This window comes from Vigna unguiculata, chromosome 1 (genome assembly GCF_004118075.2).
Source record: "Vigna unguiculata cultivar IT97K-499-35 chromosome 1, ASM411807v1, whole genome shotgun sequence".
Taxonomy (NCBI): Eukaryota; Viridiplantae; Streptophyta; class Magnoliopsida; order Fabales; family Fabaceae; genus Vigna; species Vigna unguiculata.
In genome coordinates this window covers 41,146,816-41,167,386 of record NC_040279.1, presented here as the reverse complement: position 1 = coordinate 41,167,386, position 20,571 = coordinate 41,146,816, and the positions used below count along the sequence as shown (strand labels likewise).

At 35.3% G+C, this 20,571-nt stretch overlaps 3 protein-coding genes across 5 annotated transcripts; all 3 read left to right on the top strand.

Annotated features, from left to right (window-relative positions):
• The first annotated feature begins 1,744 nt into the window (after window positions 1-1,744).
• Window positions 1,745-8,789, top strand: LOC114183073 (oxysterol-binding protein-related protein 1D). 2 transcript variants are annotated; one of them, XM_028069925.1, is made up of 8 exons: window positions 1,745-2,733; window positions 3,583-3,939; window positions 4,594-4,681; window positions 5,023-5,489; window positions 6,712-6,867; window positions 7,199-7,507; window positions 7,845-8,189; window positions 8,492-8,789. In XM_028069925.1, the coding sequence occupies exons 1-8, from the start codon at window positions 2,188-2,190 to the stop codon at window positions 8,675-8,677; spliced, it is 2,454 nt and encodes an 817-aa protein (XP_027925726.1). In that variant the 5' UTR covers window positions 1,745-2,187; the 3' UTR covers window positions 8,678-8,789. The 2 variants fall into 2 exon arrangements, with proteins under 2 accessions (XP_027925726.1, XP_027925735.1); XM_028069934.1 differs by having other exon boundaries at window positions 2,590-2,716.
• Window positions 8,790-9,797: 1,008 nt separating this feature from the next.
• LOC114178210 (D-cysteine desulfhydrase 2, mitochondrial) lies at window positions 9,798-12,640 on the top strand. Its single transcript, XM_028063986.1, has 7 exons — window positions 9,798-9,964; window positions 10,045-10,338; window positions 10,614-10,656; window positions 10,761-11,108; window positions 11,684-11,813; window positions 11,919-12,095; window positions 12,210-12,640. Exons 1-7 carry the CDS (start codon window positions 9,935-9,937, stop codon window positions 12,445-12,447), a joined length of 1,260 nt encoding a protein of 419 aa, XP_027919787.1. The 5' UTR covers window positions 9,798-9,934; the 3' UTR covers window positions 12,448-12,640.
• A 4,152-nt stretch (window positions 12,641-16,792) lies between these two features.
• LOC114180672 (protein terminal ear1) lies at window positions 16,793-19,773 on the top strand. Of its 2 annotated transcripts, none has more exons than XM_028066981.1 (5): window positions 16,793-17,357; window positions 17,563-18,241; window positions 18,574-18,672; window positions 18,776-18,917; window positions 19,007-19,773. In XM_028066981.1, exons 1-5 carry the CDS (start codon window positions 16,808-16,810, stop codon window positions 19,274-19,276), a joined length of 1,740 nt encoding a protein of 579 aa, XP_027922782.1. In that variant the 5' UTR covers window positions 16,793-16,807; the 3' UTR covers window positions 19,277-19,773. The 2 variants fall into 2 exon arrangements, with proteins under 2 accessions (XP_027922782.1, XP_027922776.1); XM_028066975.1 differs by having other exon boundaries at window positions 18,574-18,693; window positions 19,007-19,772.
• The last annotated feature ends 798 nt before the right edge of the window (window positions 19,774-20,571 follow it).

Here is a 20,571-nt window from a genome sequence, read left to right as displayed (position 1 = left end):
GTGAATATACCTTAATGAGTGATGTTATACATATATTATATATATTATATGAATTTATTGATACACATCAAATGATTTTATTCACTTAATTATTAGACCGATCTTGTGCAATATATAATATACAATACATGAATCTATTTATACACTAATTTATATTTTTAGTAAGTCAACTCTACTTATTATTTCAAATAGTCTATTATATTTTTTCACATGTTTTATCATTTATATATTTACAACTTTATTATTTATATTTCAATAGACATATTGATTTTCTAAACATGTAAATTACTTTTAAGGTTAATTCTATTCAGAACTTAATTACAAACATTCAAAATATTTATTATTTTTTATTCAATTTTAATTCTTTTATATTAAACATGCAAGTCCAGCAATAATATTATTAGGATTAATTACTGCATTCTCGGTGTATTATTTATTTTAGAGCATAAAATTCAGTCACACATTGATCAATCCTAAATGATGCTGACGAACTTGTTGGTGGACGAACTTGTTGGTAAAATAATTCAGATACGTTAAAATTTATTATACGTTACTATTATTAATTATTTTTATTGATTTTATCGTTATTTTAATTTAATCACATGACATAAACCTTACCTAAACGCAATTAAATTTTATTTTTTATAATAATAGAAAAACTGACATCTAATTAGCCTGCGCTCATGCACAAATACAAATACTAGTTTTTTTTTTTTAACATTTGAGTGTAGAGGTAGTATTAAGAAAAGCAGGGATGGCACAATTTTTTACAAACATATTATTCCTAGATACCAAATTAAAATAAGTAGAATTTATAAGAGCACAGTTACTTTTTATCTAGAAAGCTGAAATAAAATTTAAGTTTTGGTTCAATAATTTGTAAATTTGTTTCATCTTAAAGTCCGTGGAACGTAACATAGTTTGCTAATTGAATCGAAATGTACAAACTAATTAATTAATAGTAGAAATATTTTGGAACAGCTACTCAATCACCTTTAGACGAAGAGAGGTACAAGATGGACGAGAATGTTCTAGAAGACAAAGACGAATATAGTTTTTTAAAGACAAGATTTAATGGAGGAGAAAGAAAACAACATATTTTTGTCTTATTTTGTTCTCTTTAGTCGTACTTTACCTAAGAGAACCGAGATGTATCACATATTTTAATTTTATAATGCAGCATAAACAGAACGTAACGTAACTCATTGGAGGGTGTGGAAGGAAATTGGGAAGGTTGAAACGCATGTAGAGATGAAGGTGAAAAGAAAGTGATTAATTTATTTGAGTTTGGTAGAGAAAGTGGAGCAATTAAAGCCCCATAATCTGATGCACCCAAAAGCAAGTGTGGCATTGATTCAATTGGATGTTGGTTGTTGGGTCAACGCTAAAGAAAGGATATTACCCATTGAGCAAACCCGAACACTATCCTACTAACAGTGTAGAGCACTGTAGCATAATAGCATGTTAAAAATAGACCAATATATGGAACCCGTGGTTCAACAATCGCTTTCACCCTCGTTGCCATCGCTGTCGCAGAGAGACATGGAAGTGCAAAAAGGTCATTTCACGTTTCCCCCTTCTCATCATGGCCATGGGCCTGGCCCAAAGAAAAAAGAAGCGTTTTCCCCTCACCCAACGGACACGGCCTCCCCCACTCCCCTCCTCTGCGCACAAGTGCGCACGTTAGCTGTCCCTTCTCGGCTTCTTCATTTGTCGCAAAATTTCATTTCATTTCATTTCATTCCGTTTTAGCATGCATTTATGAATTTATGAGAGAGGTTAGCTTAAGGGGTGGAATGGTGGCATGTACTACTCACTCACTCACCACTGCCTTAAATGGATGTGTGAGAGCAGTGAGCAGTGTGGTTCAGCTCTTTATAGCCTGCCACAACCCCAACACCAACAACTGTATCTCACTCACTACTACTCTACATACACTACACTCTCTCTTTAAACTAAAAATATAACCAAACAATCATAACAAACTCACTCTCTCCTTTTATGCTCCGATCGTTTCGATCTCACTCGGAATCTGAATCGATAGCGAAGCGTGGCGCGATTGCGAGTGTGTGTGTGTGTGAGAGAGAGTGAGTTTTACTTTTCTCTCTCTTATTTCTACCGTTTGCGTGCTTGATCATGTGTTGTTGTGAGTTTTTGGGGTGTTGATTGGTTTGATTGAGGGAGAAGATGAATCCTCTGTGCTGCATTGCTCCGGTTTCGATCGATCGGGACAGGGGGAACCCTGTGGTGGCGAAATCGCCGGGTCAGTGTCAGCTAGGGCTGGATGCGGCAGTCAGGACGGTGAACTACGCGTCCAAATCGAGCTTCTCCACGCTGGATTCCTCCGTGGGAGCGGATTCCGTCAAGGCGTCTGCTGCTGCTGCGGATCTCGAGGAGGAGGAGGAGCCGCGCGATTCGAAGGCTTTAAATGGAGGCGGCGTCGCCGGGAGTGTCGCTGGGATCCTGTACAAGTGGGTGAATTACGGGAAGGGGTGGAGATCGAGGTGGTTCGTGCTGGAAGATGGCGTTCTTTCTTATTACAAGATTCACGGTCCGGACAAGATCTTGATGAGTCCGGCGAGGGATAGGAGCGTGAGGGTGATCGGAGAAGAGTCATCGAAGTACGTGAAGAAGGCGAACTGGAATCTGAATCGAGCACCTTCTGGAGGGGCAGGGGGAGGGAACAGTAACAACGGGAAGCAATGCAAACCGTTCGGTGAGATACATTTGAAGGTTTGTTCTTGTGATATTATCAGATGCCGATAAAGTTTATATTTATGTGTGTGTATTATGTTTTGACGCACTTACTTACAATAAGCGTAGCTATGGTCCATCACGAATGCACTCTTTTTCTCAATTTTTTTGTTCCCAATCTCTTGCAATAAAATATTGAAGTGCCTTTTTTAACTTTATGATTTTCCTGCTGTTTTGTGCATCTGTATCATGCAAATTTTTTTATTGTTTGTGTTGTTTGAAATTGTATTTTAACGAGCCCCTTTGCTTGGACTTTATCAAGTTTGATCATTGTTTTAGTTCTGTATTTTTGTTCAAAGCGAAGTTTTATGAGTTTGTCGATGCTGTTTCGTCAAATTTTCCCGAAAGTATGAGAGTGGCGGGTAAAGGGTCGTTATTACCGTATTGTATGAAACGTCTATAACTGACGCGTACATGTTTCTTTTTGCATTTGCATGTATACATGCATCCACTCTGAAATGTTTTTAAAACATGTATTCTCCACCGGTGAATTTTCTATTTTTGACCAAAATCGAGTAGTGTTGAATTCGTAATATTGATCCGAGAATCCTTTCTTGTTTCGGCATATCACTACATTTGTGTTAAATTGAGTAATTGACTTACTGGTTAAATATGCTTGGGTCCTGCAGTTACATTGTCTTTAACTAGCTGCTGCTGAATTGATATCTGTAGAAGTAGTATTACGAGTTTGTTTTTATATCTTGCACTTTCGATCATGGACAAAAACGATTCTTTGATGTATAGTTTTTTAATCTAATTACATATAGCTTTCCTTGCTCGTCTTTTTGTGTGAGTGCTAAAGTCTGAATGTAAATGTCTTGTTCACAGGTTTCTTCAGTTCGTTCCAGCAAGTCTGACGAAAAGCGGCTTTCCGTATTTACTGGGACAAAAACTCTCCACCTGCGGTGTGTATCTAGAGAAGACAGAGCCATGTGGATTGAGGCCTTGCAGTCAGCAAAAGATCTTTTTCCCAGAACTCTAACAAGTAGTGATCTCGCAACTTCAGAAGATATTGTGGTTTCCACGGAGAAGTTGAGATCACGATTGTCACAGGAAGGCGTAAGTGAAACAATCATTAATGACTGCGAGTCTATTATGCTTTCCGAAGTATCTTATCTCCAAAGCAAGTTGAAGTATCTTCAGCAGAAACATGTTATGCTGCTGGACACCTTAAAACAACTGGAGGTATCTGTCTATGCTTTTGAATCACATCCTCTAGCTAATATAAGCTGCGGTTTTATTATAGGTGGTTATGAATACTAAAATGATTGCACGGCATTGACAAGGAAACAGTTTTAAAGTTTTCCTAGCTCTCGCGGAAGATTTTAAATATAATTGTAGGAATTAATAACCTAATGATGGAAGCATTGGGTGTTTATATTTACATGGCTTACCTTTCTACTTTCTAGTGGTTTAGGTAATTAAAAGTGTGCAGAGTGATTTTAAGATGAATATTGACATTTTTATTTCATATAAAGCATTTTGCAGGATTAGGATATATTCTTTGAACCTCCCTTAATAATCCAGTGTAATGTTTTGTCAATGATGTACTCACGCCTCACCTGGATTACTCAGATTTTTCTTGCCCCTAGGTCTGCCACCGGTTTTCGCTTACCATGAGAAAAAGTAGGGTTACTTTTTTATTGTAATGTGAACTGAAAGACTTGTTTTCTCAAACAATTCGTCTCTTCAACTTGCACACTGCTGGTGCCTTTTGGCATTGGTCATGGAATTTATTTAATTCACATTGCATTTGCTCTTATATTTTCTGTCTGCTATTAAATTAAGAAATTCTCTTACTAGTTGAGTTTGATTTTTCTATTAAAATAATTCATGCAGACAGAGAAAATAGAGTTGGAAACTACTGTAGTTGATGAAACAAAGGAACGGGAATCATACTGTGGGCAAGGAAATAGAAGGTTTAGTGGTGAGTATTAATATCCACTGTCAAGTATTTTGCCTTGAACTACCATTTAAATTTGTACTTACAAAGAAGTCCATATGAATTTCATTTATGATTAGTCTTTGTTCTGATCATATATTTTAATTCAAATCCATTTAAACAATTATGCTATTCTGAGATTGAATAACTATCGATGATCTAAGACATTCTTTTACAACATTATTTATGGTAGTTGGATATCATACGAATGAGGCATTAGGATGTTAATGAAGTATCCGTATCTTGTTTAACAAACTGATTGTTTTGATTATGTAGTTTCCGTGTTAGTTGCACTCCACTTACTCCTTGTCTTTTTCATGTCTCAGATTTTTATTCTGTGATGTCGGAGGGTAGTGCTACTGACTCAGTGGCGGATAATGAAAGTCAAGATGGAGCAGATGTTGAAACAGATGATGATGATAGAACATATTTTGACACAAATGAGTTTTTGTACTCTGATGCCCTAAGAAGTGCATCCTATCGAAGTAGGGAAGGTATGACCAATGGCAGTATATATGATAGAGATTATATTTGTTATGATGGTGTGCATGGGTTTGAGGAGATCAAAGATGTAAGGTATCCATATGTCAAAAGAAGGGATAACTTACCAGAGCCAAAGGAAAAAGAGAAGCCTGTTGGCTTGTGGTCAATTATTAAAGACAATATTGGGAAGGATCTTTCAGGAGTTTGTCTCCCTGTTTATTTTAATGAACCACTATCGTCATTGCAAAAGTGTTTTGAAGACCTAGAGTATTCATACCTGGTTGATAGAGCATTGGAATGGGGAAAGCAGGTCAGGTCCTCAGCTGTGCTTACTTTTGTCACAAAGCAGTTTTAAACGCATGATCTCCTAGGTTCATTTATCAAGGTAGATAATATGCTTGGTTAAATTTAAGAAAATTGTTGCTTATAAAGATTTCAACATTTCAGTAACTTGATAGTCTGCGCTTGATCAAGGCTGAACAATTCCTTTTTGCCCTGCATTCGTTTACTGCCCATAAAACTGGAGTTTTTATAAGATGAATAAATGTTGGTCATTATAGATTCAAAATTGTTTATCAAGGTTAGATGACATGCTTGGTTAAATTTAAGAAAATTGCTGCTTATGAAGATTTCAATATTTAAGTAGCTTTGATAGTCTGTGTCAATAGTGAATAAGGCTTCTTTGCTCTGTATTTTTTTCATTGCCCCTAAAAAGTGGAGTTTTTTTTTTTTTTTAAGATAAGTAAATGTCTTTCAATATAGATTCAAAATTGTTCTTAGTTGCAATCCTGCCAAAACATTAGGGTTAATTGGTTTGGTTTAGGATTTTCTTGGGTAAATTAAGGATGCAAATTTGTTACTTTTGGGTTATTGTGGATAGGTAAAGGCAGGAGTGGTCTGAGGGTTAGCTACTTGACCGTGGCCAGTGCCTTCCAAATTATGATATTTGGCTTGACGGGGTTTATGAACATAAAATTTAACTGAATTAATGATATAATTAGCTGTTTTGAATGTTACTATTAAGTGTTTTTTTTTTTTTAATTTTAAAATAGCTCACTAGTGCTATAGGCTTGAAAGAAACCAAGTATAGTTTTGTTGCATTGTGTTTGGGTAATAAATTATCCCTAGAGAGTGCATTGATTAAAACTGCTACTGAGCCTAAAAGAACTTCATTTTTAAAAAACAAAACAAAATTTCTGCAATTTGATACATATTGCTTGAATGAGGAGGATCTTATAGCTAACATGAAATTGAAACCATGCTCTACGCTGATATTTGAGGCTTGTAGATAGTTGCCCTTAGATTTTGATACTGCTAAATACGGCACAAGTTCTGTATAAGCAATATGGGCTTTGCCCCCGTACAATTTCGTTTAATGTGAAACGTAGTATCATTCAACTATCCGAGTTCACTAACGTCGAACAAAGTTGGGAAATGAACAGCATATTTAGCTTCAGATTTAAGTGCATATTTTTTATATTTCTAGTTTATTGGATTGGCATTGTTTGAAAATTATGTTTTGCGTTGTGCAGGGGAATGATCTGATGAGAATTCTAAATATTGCAGCTTTTGCTGTATCCAGCTATGCATCAACTGAAGGTCGACAATGTAAACCTTTTAATCCTTTACTTGGGGAGACTTACGAAGCGGACTATCCAGATAAAGGACTTAAGTTTTTTTCTGAAAAGGTAACTGGAATTTCGCTTTAACTTTTCAGTCAAGGTTTATGAGAATGTGTCTAATTTCCCTTCGCTACGGTGTTGCCTTTCGTCATTTAATCTGAAAATTCATTGTAGTCTTTTGTCCATTTAGTCTGAAAAGTGAGTGATTTGTGTGTACGTTTAATTGTGCTTTTGGTCAATTGCACATCTGTGATACTTTGGAGGGAGACCCTATTGGAGCAATTGAAATTTTGGGGACTTAAATTGCAAAATTATGATAACTCAGGGACCAAAAGTACAATTATGCCTCATATCTATCTTGTGTCTGATAATTTTCATCTAATGGTTGTTGCTCCAGGTTAGTCATCATCCAATGATTGTTGCTTGTCATTGTGAGGGAAGGGGGTGGAAGTTTTGGGCAGATTCTAATTTGAAAGGAAAATTCTGGGGGCGTTCAATCCAGTTAGATCCTGTGGGGGTCCTAACTCTACAATTTGAGGATGGTGAAGCATTTCAGTGGAGCAAGGTCACCACTTCCATATACAATATCATATTAGGTAAAATTTATTGTGACCACTACGGTACCATGCACATCAGGGGAAGTGGCAACTATTCTTGCAAACTGAAATTCAAGGAGCAATCTATTATAGACCGAAATCCACATCAGGTAGGATTATGAATGCTACTAGACATGGGGACTGCAGGAATTATTTCATAGATAAATTATAACCTTTATTTTTTTCAAATACATTATGTTTAGCATTTTTTTTATTTGAAAACACATTTTTCTTCATCCCATCTCTTCCCTCACTTTATTGTTCAAACAAATAAACCATCAAAATTCTGTTTGTACTCTGTAATTAAGTGGAAAAAGTATAGAAGTAGCCATGTCAGTTATCATCCTAAAGTACATTTATAAACTTGACAATTCAGATGAGTAGTTTAGATGTACCGATCTTTCTGTGTTCTGAGTTGTATAACTTTTAGTCTTATATATATTGCAGGTCCATGGATTTGTTCAAGACAACAGAACCGGAGAGAAGGTAGCAATATTAATTGGGAAGTGGGATGAAGCAATGTACTATGTACTAGGGGATCCAACCTCTAAGCCAAAAGGTTATGATCCGATGACAGAAGCTGCGATATTGTGGGAAAGGGACAACTCTGTATCCAAGACAAGATACAACCTCTCTCCTTTTGCAATTTCCTTGAATGAAATATTACCTGGTTTATTAGACAAGTTGCCCCCGACTGACTCAAGGTTGAGACCAGATCAAAGACATTTAGAAAACGGAGAATATGAGTTGGCAAATGCAGAGAAACTGAGACTTGAACAGTTGCAGAGACAGGTAAATCATCGAAAATCTTGACTTTTGTGATCCATGGAATCTAGAGTATATTGGCTACACTAGTTTTATCCTAGTTTCATTCCAGATCAGTCTGTCCCATTTTCTGTCCCTACTCAATCATTAAGAGAGGCTTCGTGTCCATACGTAGCAGTCTTTTGTAGTAATTATTGTCTCCCCGTCAAAAATAATATGTAGTAGCAATTTGTTAGAATTATTGGGTAGCCTAAGAATGATGGTATTTTGTAGACGAAGATTTGTTTTATTGAAAATTTTTGTTAACTAGTGGTTGATTGATAATTCAGGCAAGAAAGATGCAAGAAAGAGGATGGCAACCGAGATGGTTTAAGAAGGATGAGGATGGTTGCTACCGATATATTGGTGGATATTGGGAAACAAGAGAAAAGAATAATTGGGATGGAATCCCTGATATATTTGGACAGAGTTGTGATTTACCTTCATGTTCCACGGAAGACACTGTATCCTACTGAATACACTGCCCTTAAAATTCTCATCTTTTGTTAAATGTGAATTTGCTTGTAGGTTGTAAGTTATATAAACATCCTCTTAAAAGTATTAATTCTTTTTATGCCTTCTCAGCAACTAGTTTATGTTGATATGCGTACTTGGAACTCACCAAGTTTTCACAGTAACAAATCTTTGTTTCAGAAAACTTTCATTCCACCAGGGACTTCATTAAAATCTGTTGTACTCATCATTATTTAATCCCGTGTTAGTTTTCAAATTATTAAATACTTTCATACACTTAACTTTTTAATGGGTAAATAAATATATAGGACCTATGATTGTTATAATAAGAATAACGTCAGAAGTTTTTAAAAAAGTTATTGATTACAATAATTGCTTCCAAATTCACAATCCTATTTGTTATTACTTTAAAATTGATTAGTGAATAGGGCAATAATATATGAGTGAAGTGTTTATCGGTGATATAAAACATTTAAACTTTCAATGTGTTTGTAATTTAAAGAATCATTATTGATATACTTTTAGAAATAATTATTAATTGTTCTAAAGTTAACAAAAAAGCTTTATGTTTAGTTTAACTTTTTAGTACTGATCTTTGAAAAAATTAATAATATTTTGATCTATTTTTTGATTCAATTTTAATCTCACCATTAAAATAAATTAAAATAAATAATTGAATGATAATTAAAATGATAAGTTAAAAGTGAATAATAGATCAAAATATTATTATCTTAAAAAGAAATACAGTAAAAAAAACATTAGTTTAAAGACTCAAACAAACAGCAACCATATAAGCTTTTCAAAGAAAAAAAGAAAAAGGGAAAATCGAATAAAATGGGTCTGATTCAAAGAGTTTAATACTGTGTACGTATTTCTTTATTATGTTATTTTATAATTTTTAAAAATAAATATACATAATTTTCATTTTATATGATTTTATTTATTATGTAAAATAAAATAATTAAACTAGACAATAACGTATGGACAATAATTAAAATAATTATGATCACAGCGTATAACTAAAAAAGGTATGGACAACAGGGTACTTTTCCTAATGTATTGTTTTCTTATTTTGATAGTAGATATATTTAATTATACATTAGAATAATTCTTTAGGACGAAAATATTTTCACAAATCATTCTTTAACACGGTGTGTGTGTATCATCATATCTCTTGGGCGTATGTTAGTGTCAGCAAGAAAGACACAAGATAACAAGGTGAGGTGGATTGAAGGCTTCCACTTCCGAGTTCAGTCGCCATGATTCATTCTAACTCTCTTCAAAATCAGGTTCTTTTTCGTTTCAAATTTCAATCCATGGTAGTGTATTTTACTTTTAACTATATTACCTATTCTTCATTCATGTGTAGATTGTTACAAGGCTGAAACTGGGAAGTGAGGAGTTTCTGCAGAAGGTACTCAACAACAGAAGATGGACATTGCCAACTCCTGAAACGAAAATCCACCAACTAGTACACACACAAGGCCCTAATTTCCTGTTGAACACTCACCCACCTTTCGGTGATGCCAATCCCGTGAGTAAAGAAAGGAACTACTTTTATGTCGTTCGGGATGATTTGTTGCACCCACTTGTTAATGGCAACAAAGCAAGAAAACTCGATGGATTACTTCCTCTCCTTCAACGTTATTCTGTCACCGATGTGGTACAATACTGGCAAAATACAATATAATCTTTCACCTACTCTTTATTACATTCATGTTTTCACAAATCACAAATGCCTTTATTGGATTCTTTACATCAGGATTATTAAATTTTGTTTCTTGCAGTCATATAGGTATAGGGTATTTCGATTGCAATCTTCTCCAGTTGTTGCAAATTAATGTACTAAATTTATAAATTTCTTTTTACCACACACACAATTTTCTCAATGTTAGGATTTTCTGAGATCAAATAACATTTAACAGGGACATTTACTAGGTTACATGTGGAGGTTGTCAGAGTGCTCACACAGCTGCTATTGGTAGGTACTTTCTTGGTTATGGTTGTAATACTGCTGAGGTTTTAGTGGTGAAGTATATTAATGGTAATACTATGCTTTCTAAACCATGGTTTAATTATTTGAAGCGGTTCTGTGTGCTGAGAGAGGAATTGTGTCACATCTGCTTCTGCGAGGAGAGCAGCCTGAAATCTTGACTGGATATAATTTGATGTCTTCTATGTATGGAAATGTCACATACGTCCCAAGAACTATTTATGCGAATAGGGAAGAGATGCTAAAGAACTATGCTGAGTCAGTGGCTGGTAACGATGGTTCTGTCCTATGGTTTGGTGATATCATTGAAACTTCTTCAGCAACTGAATTGTCTACTTCTCCAAATTTCATGCAAATGGATGTGAGTAGAAGTGAGGGAAACCATCGACGAAATATTCTAGTTGTCAAAGAAGGTGCTGGTGATTCTGTTGCTCTACTAGGTAATGAGAAGATGGAGTTTCAAAAACAACCAATGAAAATCTACAGGAACATTCCCTTTTAACTAGGTAAAAATTCAGATAGAATTGGGCTTGAGCAATCGTCAGTCTTAGTTAGATGGTGCTTACCTATATATGTTTTCCGAGATAAAAACCATTTCTCTTTTTTAGGAAAAATAATTTCTTGTTGCAGATGCACATATCTTCTTGATTGTTCACAAAGAAGTGAGGTTTGGATCCTAGTACATCACAGAGAAACAATCATCTCATTTACACCAATTCTAAATGATTATTGAATCAGTTTAAAAGTACAGTAAATTTATATGCATCTATGCAAGTAATAATGTAAAACCAGTCTTCTACCCGACATGTATGTCCATCTGATTTAGTTGTTCATTGAACCGAGTTATCTATGCATGGCTATAATTTTGTGAGATTCATCTTGGGGGTTCTTTTCATGTTCAAACTACTGTCCTTTTTTTCGGTAAAAAGAAAATATCTTTTGTTGGTGTTTGAGTTTAATTAACTTTTACGGTTGGTGATTCAATAACTAATGAAAATAGTTTTCCCTGTTGTAGGTGTTATTCGCTTAGTGGAATACTTATCACAAAATCATTTACTTGGGAAAGAAAGGCCCATGAAATTTGTTGTAGATGCTGGTACCGGCACAACAGCTATTGGTTTAGGACTTGCAGCCCATTTTTTAAGGTTGGCTTCAGCTTGGAGCATGCCATTTTTATTGAAAATATTTTTGAATACTTTTCCTACAACACCATTAAATCATGGTAAAAGTAATTTTTTTCTTCTATGCAGGCTCCCATGGGAGGTATATGCTGTCATGCTGGCTGACAAAATTGAAGGATACAGAAAACAGGAGGCACGTTTGATTTCTGAATTCAAGAAGCATTTTAACATTGAGTTTATTGACCAAATTGTAAATGGAGAAGATGCTGGGATTGTGAATTGGGTGGAACGTGGTCGTCCAAGAAAGTAAGATGCTATACACTTCTGTTTTTTCTGGATATAATGATGTTAAGGACTTCACAGTGTTGTAAAATATAGTTTATAGTTTATCTCTTCTAATTCACACATTTGAATTTCTAGGTTTGGTAATGTTTTGGAGGGGGAAGTGGAAAGGTGTCAACAAATTGCCCAACAAACTGGAATTTTGGTGGATCCTGTGTATACATTAGCTGCTTGGGAAACAGCAATGCTTCTCTCCAGTAACGATGGTGAAGAAGCAGAAGTGGTGTTGCTTCACACTGGAGGCACGTTGGGTATGTTTGGACTGGCACAGAGGTACAAAAATTATTTTGGCATGCTGAAAAAAGGGGTTTTGTAGTTTAGATGACAGGTTGAGATCCTTTGTGTTTCTTTTACCATTCTGAAAAATTATTCTTCATTTTCAAAAAGTGTGCTTGGTCTATTCTAAACACAGGTTATTTGTGTAACTTTGTGGTTCCAGTATGCACCTCATGCAATCTTGCGTATGATTCAGTGGATTTTGATTATATTACAAATATGACATTTCTCTATTGTTTAAAATAGTAAACACATTATTCTCTTTCATTTTCAGAAAAATTGTATTAAAAAGTGTGGTTAATTTTAATTCAATCTTAGATAAAGTAAAATTATAATGTACAAGTGGATATAACTTTTTCTGCATTTACTTTGTTCATGTTTTAGTTAGAGTTTGCAAACGTAAGTGTGAATGGATTTTTTTATAGTTTTAGTTTGTAAATTGAGCTTGAAGACAAAATTAAGACATAACTCAGTTAGCAGTTGGACAGAATTGAAAATCAAACGGTTTCCAATTAAAAGCCAAACATGTCCTTCATTACCTGGTAACGTTGATTTTGGACAAGCGACAGTTTCCTTTTTTGATCCGAAAACTAACGGTTATAATACCATGAACTGGAAGAAGAACACAATAAAATGGAAAGTTATTTTCCTGATGCAGACCAAGATCTAGCGAAAACTCCGAAAATAAGAAAGCTTTATATCTCATAGACTCTGTTGCAGTTATCATAATAATGAAATCATGCTACAATGTTTGCGCAGCCTTAACATGTCACTAAATTCACATTTTTCTAATAACAAAAAAGCAAGCAAAAACCAGTAAAATAATTACCGTAACGGGTGAGAGAGAGGTGCGTGTACATTTTTTCTATAGTTACAAAGAAACTGAATTCGATTTATGTTCAAGTTGAACTTGCTCCTATGCATCTCAAAATAATTGAGTTCACATTAATTTGTAATTAAAGGGTTTCTGTTTTTGTTCATTATTGAACTGTACAAAGAGCAGAGAAACAGAAGAAGTTGAATTAATAAGAAATTCCCACCTTGTATTGCAAGAAAAAATAAAAAAAGAGTAAAAATCTAAGGTTTTGGCCACACGTACGTGAAGATTGCGAAACGATTTGCCACAGTGACCCGACAGACATTATAGCATGACATCTTGGTCCGTGGTCCCGCGCCACGCGACCACTCCCCAAGGTTTCAAAATTGTGATTTTACGACATTATAATATGCATGATGTTTTTCGCTTGGATTGATGATAGAAAAAGGATTAAATCGAAATCATGATTTGATAAATTATTTGTTTTTTTTTTTTATCGTTAGTTTCTAGGTATTCTGATATGTATACAGGTAATTTCAAAAGAGTCTAGATTCTCTGTTGATTTTTTCTGTTGTCTTTTGTGTTTTCGAAATAAACTGAAATTGATATTTTATAAATTTTTTTAATATATTTTATCTAAAATAGTGTTTAACGATGTATTTTGAAGACACAACAGAAAAATAATATAAAAAAAATCTAACAAAGAATCCAAAATCAATATGAAGTAAATATCTAATTATTTATCTCTTAAGCTGTACTATTTATAATATATTCATGGGTTAAATAGGGTTAAATATGTTTTTGGTCCCTTAACTTTTAATAAATTTTGGAATTAGTTCATTTTGAAACTTTGGACCAATTTAGTCCTTAATTTTTCGAAATACGTAGATTTAGTCCTTTCAATTAAATTTTGATAGGTTGATTTGATGTTTCGTACGCATTTCAGGATTGTATTTGAGTTGTTTATATTGTTTGACATATTTTTACTTTAATGTTAAGTCAAATACTATTATGAAACGCGCTTGAAATGTCAAATAAATTTAACAAAATTTGATTAAATGACTAAATTTACGCATTTCAAAAGATAAAAGACTAAATTGGTCCAAAGTTTCGAAATAAACTAATTCCAAAATTCACTTAAAGTTAAGAGACAAAAAACATATTTAACCTTATATTCATAGACTTTTATCTTGTTAGACATAGATTATCTAGATGATTATTTTTGTTAATCAGTTTAGAATTTTGTTGATCTGTCTTATGCTTAATCTTTACCGATTATACTTAATCCTTATTAGTTATATTACCGACATAATACCACTTTATCATAATTGAGATAATCTTGGTTAATGTATAATCTTGTTTGAAATGAATGTTTATGGTTGATTAAATTGAAATGATGGAAGATATAATAGGCATATAGGTTAGTGGAGGTTGCAGCAAACATTGCTGGTAACAAGGATGGTTCCTTCCAGTGGTGTTCAAAATCCCACTTCTTTTTGTCTCTAATTAACTCTTTCTTCATACTTTTCTTTTCATCCCATGCACCCTTCGTCTTGTGATGAGTGCACTGCTTTCTCTCTTTCATAGGCTAAATAAATGTCTCGTTTTACAAACCTCTCTTCATTTTTTTATAAGATCACATCATTGTTACAGTGTCAAAATCAATCTTCATTTAATAATGTTTGGACTCAAGTGTTTACAATGTTATGCCTGGATAAGTAAGATACAAATATTAAAACTATTTATCTTCCAAAATTGCAAAAGAAACAAAATCAGAATGTGAATATGGTTTGTTATAACGTAGTACTTAAGAATGGTGGTGATGAAGAAGAAGCATGGAAACATCGCTTTCACCTACTTTATGTGCTACATTCTCGTGGCCTACGCATCAACACTTTTTCAAAAAATTTGATTTTTTAATCGTGACGAATTTTTTAAATAATGTCACGTTAAATTATAAAAGAAAGTTGTCAAAATATCATTATTTATATAACGAAAGACGTGGAAGATGGAGGCGGTGTGATGCAAAGAATAAAAATTGTGAGAATAAAATAGGTTTGAGAAATCTCACCTTTCACAGCATATTGGAATCCTAACTCAATGAAACAGACAATTATTAAACTCATTGTTGAAGTGTCTTCAACCTCACCCACTGCTAATGGTAACTCAAATTCCCTTTTCTTTATTAATAATCCCAACCACTATTTACAGAACAACCATCCACACTTGTCTCCACATAACAAGACACCATTCTTTTTTTAACTGTGTTTCCCACAATTCAATTAACTCACTTTTCATGGATTCATTCGTCAGGAAGATCTTAATCATATTTTTTAAGTTAGATTTCAAGATTGAATATGTTTTTAGTATTTAAATTTTAATATAAAGTTAAAATTTAAATATCTTAAATTTTGATAGAATTTGATCTTTAAAATGAATAGATATAATTTTTCTAATTTAACTGCGTTAAATTTTTTAGATGTTTCAAATAACATTCAGGCTGATATTTAGACGATGTTATATATTAATTATTTTGAAATGTCGTTTAATAAGTAAAAAAAAATTAATAATGATTATATTCATTAATTTTTAAAATTTGTGATCAAATTTTGTTTTCATGCAATTGAGAAACTTAAAAAATATTTAACTCTTTGAAATGATGAGAGAAAATTTGTAGTAGCTTATGGGCTTGATTTGGGCCTAGATGAAATGAAATGGAAGAAGAGAAAATAGGTAAGAAAAAGAGTGTGAGAAAATTCAGAGGGTGTAAGGAAGTGTTCACAGAAAAAGCATAATGAGCAGTAGAAAATACAAAAACATGAAATAGTACGGTCCTCAAGCAGACATTGGAGCCATTTATTACTGTCCTCTTTTGGCATATCTTGTTTTATGCACCAAAGCAACGGAGAATCATTAACCTTAATTAATATTTAATTAATTTATTAATCCTCTTTGCAAATCTCAAATGGAACATATCCCTCTGGTCAAACTCTTCATTAATTGGATTCTCATTTCACTCTATATCATAACGTTGCAACACACACTAATTATATTATGAATCTAAAAAATCTAAAAAAGAATTGAAAATATATATAATATAAATACATAACATAACAGTGTTGTGAGGAGATTAGTCAAAACATATTAAATAGAGGAAATTGAATAGTATTTTCTTAATTATGTCATTGAATGTTTGTTTTGAATAGTCTAAATGGTAAAGAATGAAGATTTTGCAATGGAAGAGAGAGAGAGGCAAAAAAGTAAAATGCTTGCAAGCATAACATGGCATGGGGTGGGAGGGAAAGTACATTTTTAGCAACTTTGGCTTCGATAGGAAAGTAGAGAATGAGGAAAATAGTGGAGCGAGTTACTGAGTGACTCAGTATTGTCTTCTCTGTCCTTTCTTTCTTCCTTCTCCATTTTCTCTCTCTCTCTCTCTCTGCTTTTCTTTTCTAACCCGTTTCAGAGCCTCGCTCCGACACAGCACAAAACAACAGAGGAAAAAACCTCTGTGTCTGTCACAGAAACAAACACATAACAGAAGTGAAGAAGGAAAAGAGAGTGGTTGAGTTGAGTTGATCTAATGGGAGAAACCGGAATCATTGTCCGGTTGGAAGGAAGCTTAGACCCAAGAGCTGAAGAGTTCAGACCAAGCATCAACAACAACGCTATTATTCAATGCCAATGGTACCCTATTCCGTTACCGTTACCCTTACCGTTGCCGTTTCCACACCCTCTTCCTCCTCCTCCGCCTCCTCACCTCTCCACCTCCTCCACCCGCTCCCTCCTCCTCACGCCGCTCCCCTTCACCTCCGACTCCGCCCTCCGCGCCGAACTCCAGGCCTTCGGCGACGTCAGAGCCCTTCAAACGGAAGCCCTCCGCCACGGAATCCTCATCGTCCACTTCTACGACCTCCGCCATGCAGAGTCCGCCTTCGCCGCCATCCGCTCCATGCACCACCACTTCCCCCCGCCCACCCCGGGCCTCCTCTCCGGCCGCCCCATCTCCGCCCACTACGTCCTCCCCTCCTCCTCCTCCATCCCCGACGCCCACAACCAAGGCACCCTCGTCGTCTTCAACCTGGACCCCCACCTCTCCACCGACCACCTCCGTCGACTCTTCCACCCTTTCGGTATCGTCTCTGCAAACCCTTCTCTCTTAGCTTCTCTTCCTTATTATTATTATTATATCTGTTGTGAACTAACTTATTAACTTGGGTGATGAAAGAATAAATAATAATAATGGGATTGAGATGTCTCTGTCTTGGACTTTTTGTGTCTCCACTTTCGCTACCTTTTTTTGATTTTGTTTTGGTGGTTGGTTGGATCAACGGATAGGTCCCATAAAGGAATTGAGAGATACCCCATGGAAAAAGAACCAAAGATTCGTCGAGTTCTTCGACACCAGAGACGCTGCCAAGGCATTGAAGCACATGAACGGCAAGCAAATTCACGGCAAACCCATCATCATCGAGTTCAGCAGACCCGGTGGCCACACCCGCAGATTCTTCCACCACTCTCCTTCCTCCAAAACCACCCCTCTCCATTTCAATGCCCCACCACCACCACCGCCACCACCCTTCCCTCCTTCCCCGCCGCGTCGTTTTGCTGCTCCTCGCCTGCATACCTCTCACCCCCCTCAATTCTCTCGCACTAAATCATTGGCAAGTCCCGTCAAGGTCCAAGATTCTCTGGATGAGGCAATTGGGTCAATGAGTTTGACCGGGGATGTTGGACATGGGGTTCAAGAGCAGCAGCACCACTCACATGGTGGTGGCCCCCCAAGGAGGAATCTCAGCAGAAAGCAGAGTTGCGAGACCACGCTAGTCGTAGCAACCACAAAGCAGCAGCAGCAACAACAACAACCACAGCAACTACCTAGAAGTAGGCACTGGAAGGGAAAGCAAGCAAAGAAACTCGAAGCTCGCTTTCTAATAAAAGAAGACGCCATTGTCGAGTCTGGTCCCAAAGATACTCGAACCACTGTCATGATCAAAAACATTCCCAACAAGTACAGGTCCGTTTTTCTTCTTTTTTAATATTTTAATTATACTCCGTTGCTTCATTTTCATTTTCTTCTGTTTCTGTTCCTGTTATCTCACCTGCTAGTATGAGCTTACACACATCACAAATCACCGATTCTGCTTCCCTGTCTTTCCTTTTAGTCACAGCAACAGTAGTGTGTAAAAGCATCAAGAGAGAGTACTGTAAAGTATAATGATAGTATGAATGAGTATTGAATAAACTAAAGTATATAATGTGGTGTTTTTTTTAATTATTTTTTTATTTGTTTGGATTTGAAATTGTTGAGCATTTTATATATATTGTGTGTTTTTGGACATGATGCAGTCAGAAGTTGCTATTGAACATGCTGGATAATCACTGCATACACTGCAACGAGCAGATTGCAGACGGCGATGAGCAGCCTCTATCCTCCTACGACTTCGTGTACCTCCCCATTGATTTCAAGTATATATTTTTCCATTTCCATGTCCTTTGACCAGAACTAGAACTAGTTAAGAATTTATGTTGTCGTGTTTTGTTGGAACAGCAACAAGTGCAACGTGGGATATGGGTTCGTGAACATGACATCCCCGGAGGCCACACTGAGGCTCTACAAGGCCTTCCATCTCCAACACTGGGAGGTTTTCAACTCAAGAAAAATCTGTGAAGTGACCTATGCAAGAGTTCAGGTATGATATGACAGAAATTATTAGAGTAAAAAATAGCAGTGGGTGTAGTAAATGGTGATAATGAATGAATGGTTTAAATGACAATGAAGGGTTTGGAGGCATTGAAGGAGCACTTTAAGAACTCAAAGTTCCCATGCGAGATGGAGCATTACCTGCCAGTGGTGTTTTCACCGCCTCGAGATGGCAGGGAACTCACTGAGCCACTTCCCTTAGTGGGGAACAGCACCGCCAAGCACCATCAACCACCCGTTTCAATCCCGAACTGCGATGATAATGGCGGTGATGACGTGGAAAGCAGCAAAAGCGGCGACGTTGGTGACGACGATGATGGTGATGATGACACGAATGCAGAGGCCTAGAAAACTATGAAGGGTAGAATAGTTGTAGTGTTGTGATTGTGAATGAATCGATCAAAAAAAAATGTGTGATAGAATGAATTTAGCATCAGCTATAGCTCGGACAGACAGCATTTAAGGTGGTTGAGCAACGAGCCACACCTGTGTTCTCTCTCTCTCTGTCGTCGTGTTCGTACCTACGAACCTCTTGCTGCTCACTGCTCACCTTTCCTCCAATTTCTTCATTTTTTTTTGTTTAATGTTTTTTTTTTCTTTTCAGTTTAGTTATATTCCATTTTCTCTTTTGAATCGCTTGTGTAGTAGCCCTGTAGGTTCTGCTGCTTTGGAATTTCGATGTATCAGTTATAGATAGAAACTTGAACGATGGACAACATAGAAAACCATAGCCGTTTGTTCTTCACAATGTTTATGTATGTATGTGTGCTTGTGTTAAATCTCGGTTAACGAGTGCAATTCTTCAGGAACTCATATAAGAAACTACTATTACATTTTTCTTTACAAATATAACATTTTTAAGTGTAGATCCTACGTTATCATTTGTTTTTTTATGTTGTCTTTGTTTGACAGAAATAGAAAAAACAAAGGTTAAATAATCAAATTTTGTAACTTTATTTAACGTTCCTCGAAATCTTAGTTTCATCTTCATCAAGTTTTTTCAATTTCCTATAATCCGAAATAAAGGTGAACTTTTTATTTAGTAGAGAAAGCAAGAGGGTAAAATTAGTGTGAGAGCGTTCACATAGCTGGGTCTTTTATTATGTATGCAGAGATTTAATTTTTCACTGTGGATGATGAAAAAGACATTGCTGACAAAAATTGATTATTATTATTATTATTATTATTATTATTATTATTATTACCCTTGAATAAATAAATAAGTTAATTTTTACATAATTAATATAGTTTAATTGGGGTTGGATTTTGTATAGTTGTGTAGTGTGTGTTTTTTTGTTTGTTGAGAGAGAAGAGCATTTAATGTTTTGGTTGTGTAGCTTTCAGTTGAGCTGCTAAAAGAAAAGAAAGAGAAAGAGAAAAAAAGAGAACAGGACCCCTTCACATCTCTGTCAGATTTTTTTTCACCTGTTCTTTTCCTCATTTGATTCTCTGGGGTTTTGACACCTGGACCACCTGATTCTCTCCACGTCATCTCTACTTTTCATCTCAAACCTCGTATCATTTTTTTTTCTCTTTCTCACATTAATTGCACATTATTTCTAACACATTATGTTACCAAAATCCTTTATGCTCTCAAACTTCATTCAAAAACCACTCCTATTGGTTCCTCACTCTCTTTTACA

Coding starts and splice junctions, on each gene's coding strand:
- LOC114183073 (XM_028069925.1), top strand. CDS start 2,188: ATGAATCCTCTGTGCTGCATTGCTCCGGTTTCGATCGATCGGGACAGG. Junction 5,490..6,711: donor CATTGGAATGGGGAAAGCAG/GTCAGGTCCTCA, acceptor TGCGTTGTGCAG/GGGAATGATCTGATGAGAAT. Junction 8,190..8,491: donor TTGAACAGTTGCAGAGACAG/GTAAATCATCGA, acceptor TTGATAATTCAG/GCAAGAAAGATGCAAGAAAG.
- LOC114180672 (XM_028066975.1), top strand. CDS start 16,808: ATGGGAGAAACCGGAATCATTGTCCGGTTGGAAGGAAGCTTAGACCCA. Junction 17,358..17,562: donor TCGACTCTTCCACCCTTTCG/GTATCGTCTCTG, acceptor ATCAACGGATAG/GTCCCATAAAGGAATTGAGA. Junction 18,918..19,006: donor TGACCTATGCAAGAGTTCAG/GTATGATATGAC, acceptor ATGACAATGAAG/GGTTTGGAGGCATTGAAGGA.
- LOC114178210 (XM_028063986.1), top strand. CDS start 9,935: ATGATTCATTCTAACTCTCTTCAAAATCAG. Junction 10,339..10,613: donor GTTATTCTGTCACCGATGTG/GTACAATACTGG, acceptor GACATTTACTAG/GTTACATGTGGAGGTTGTCA. Junction 10,657..10,760: donor TGCTCACACAGCTGCTATTG/GTAGGTACTTTC, acceptor AATTATTTGAAG/CGGTTCTGTGTGCTGAGAGA.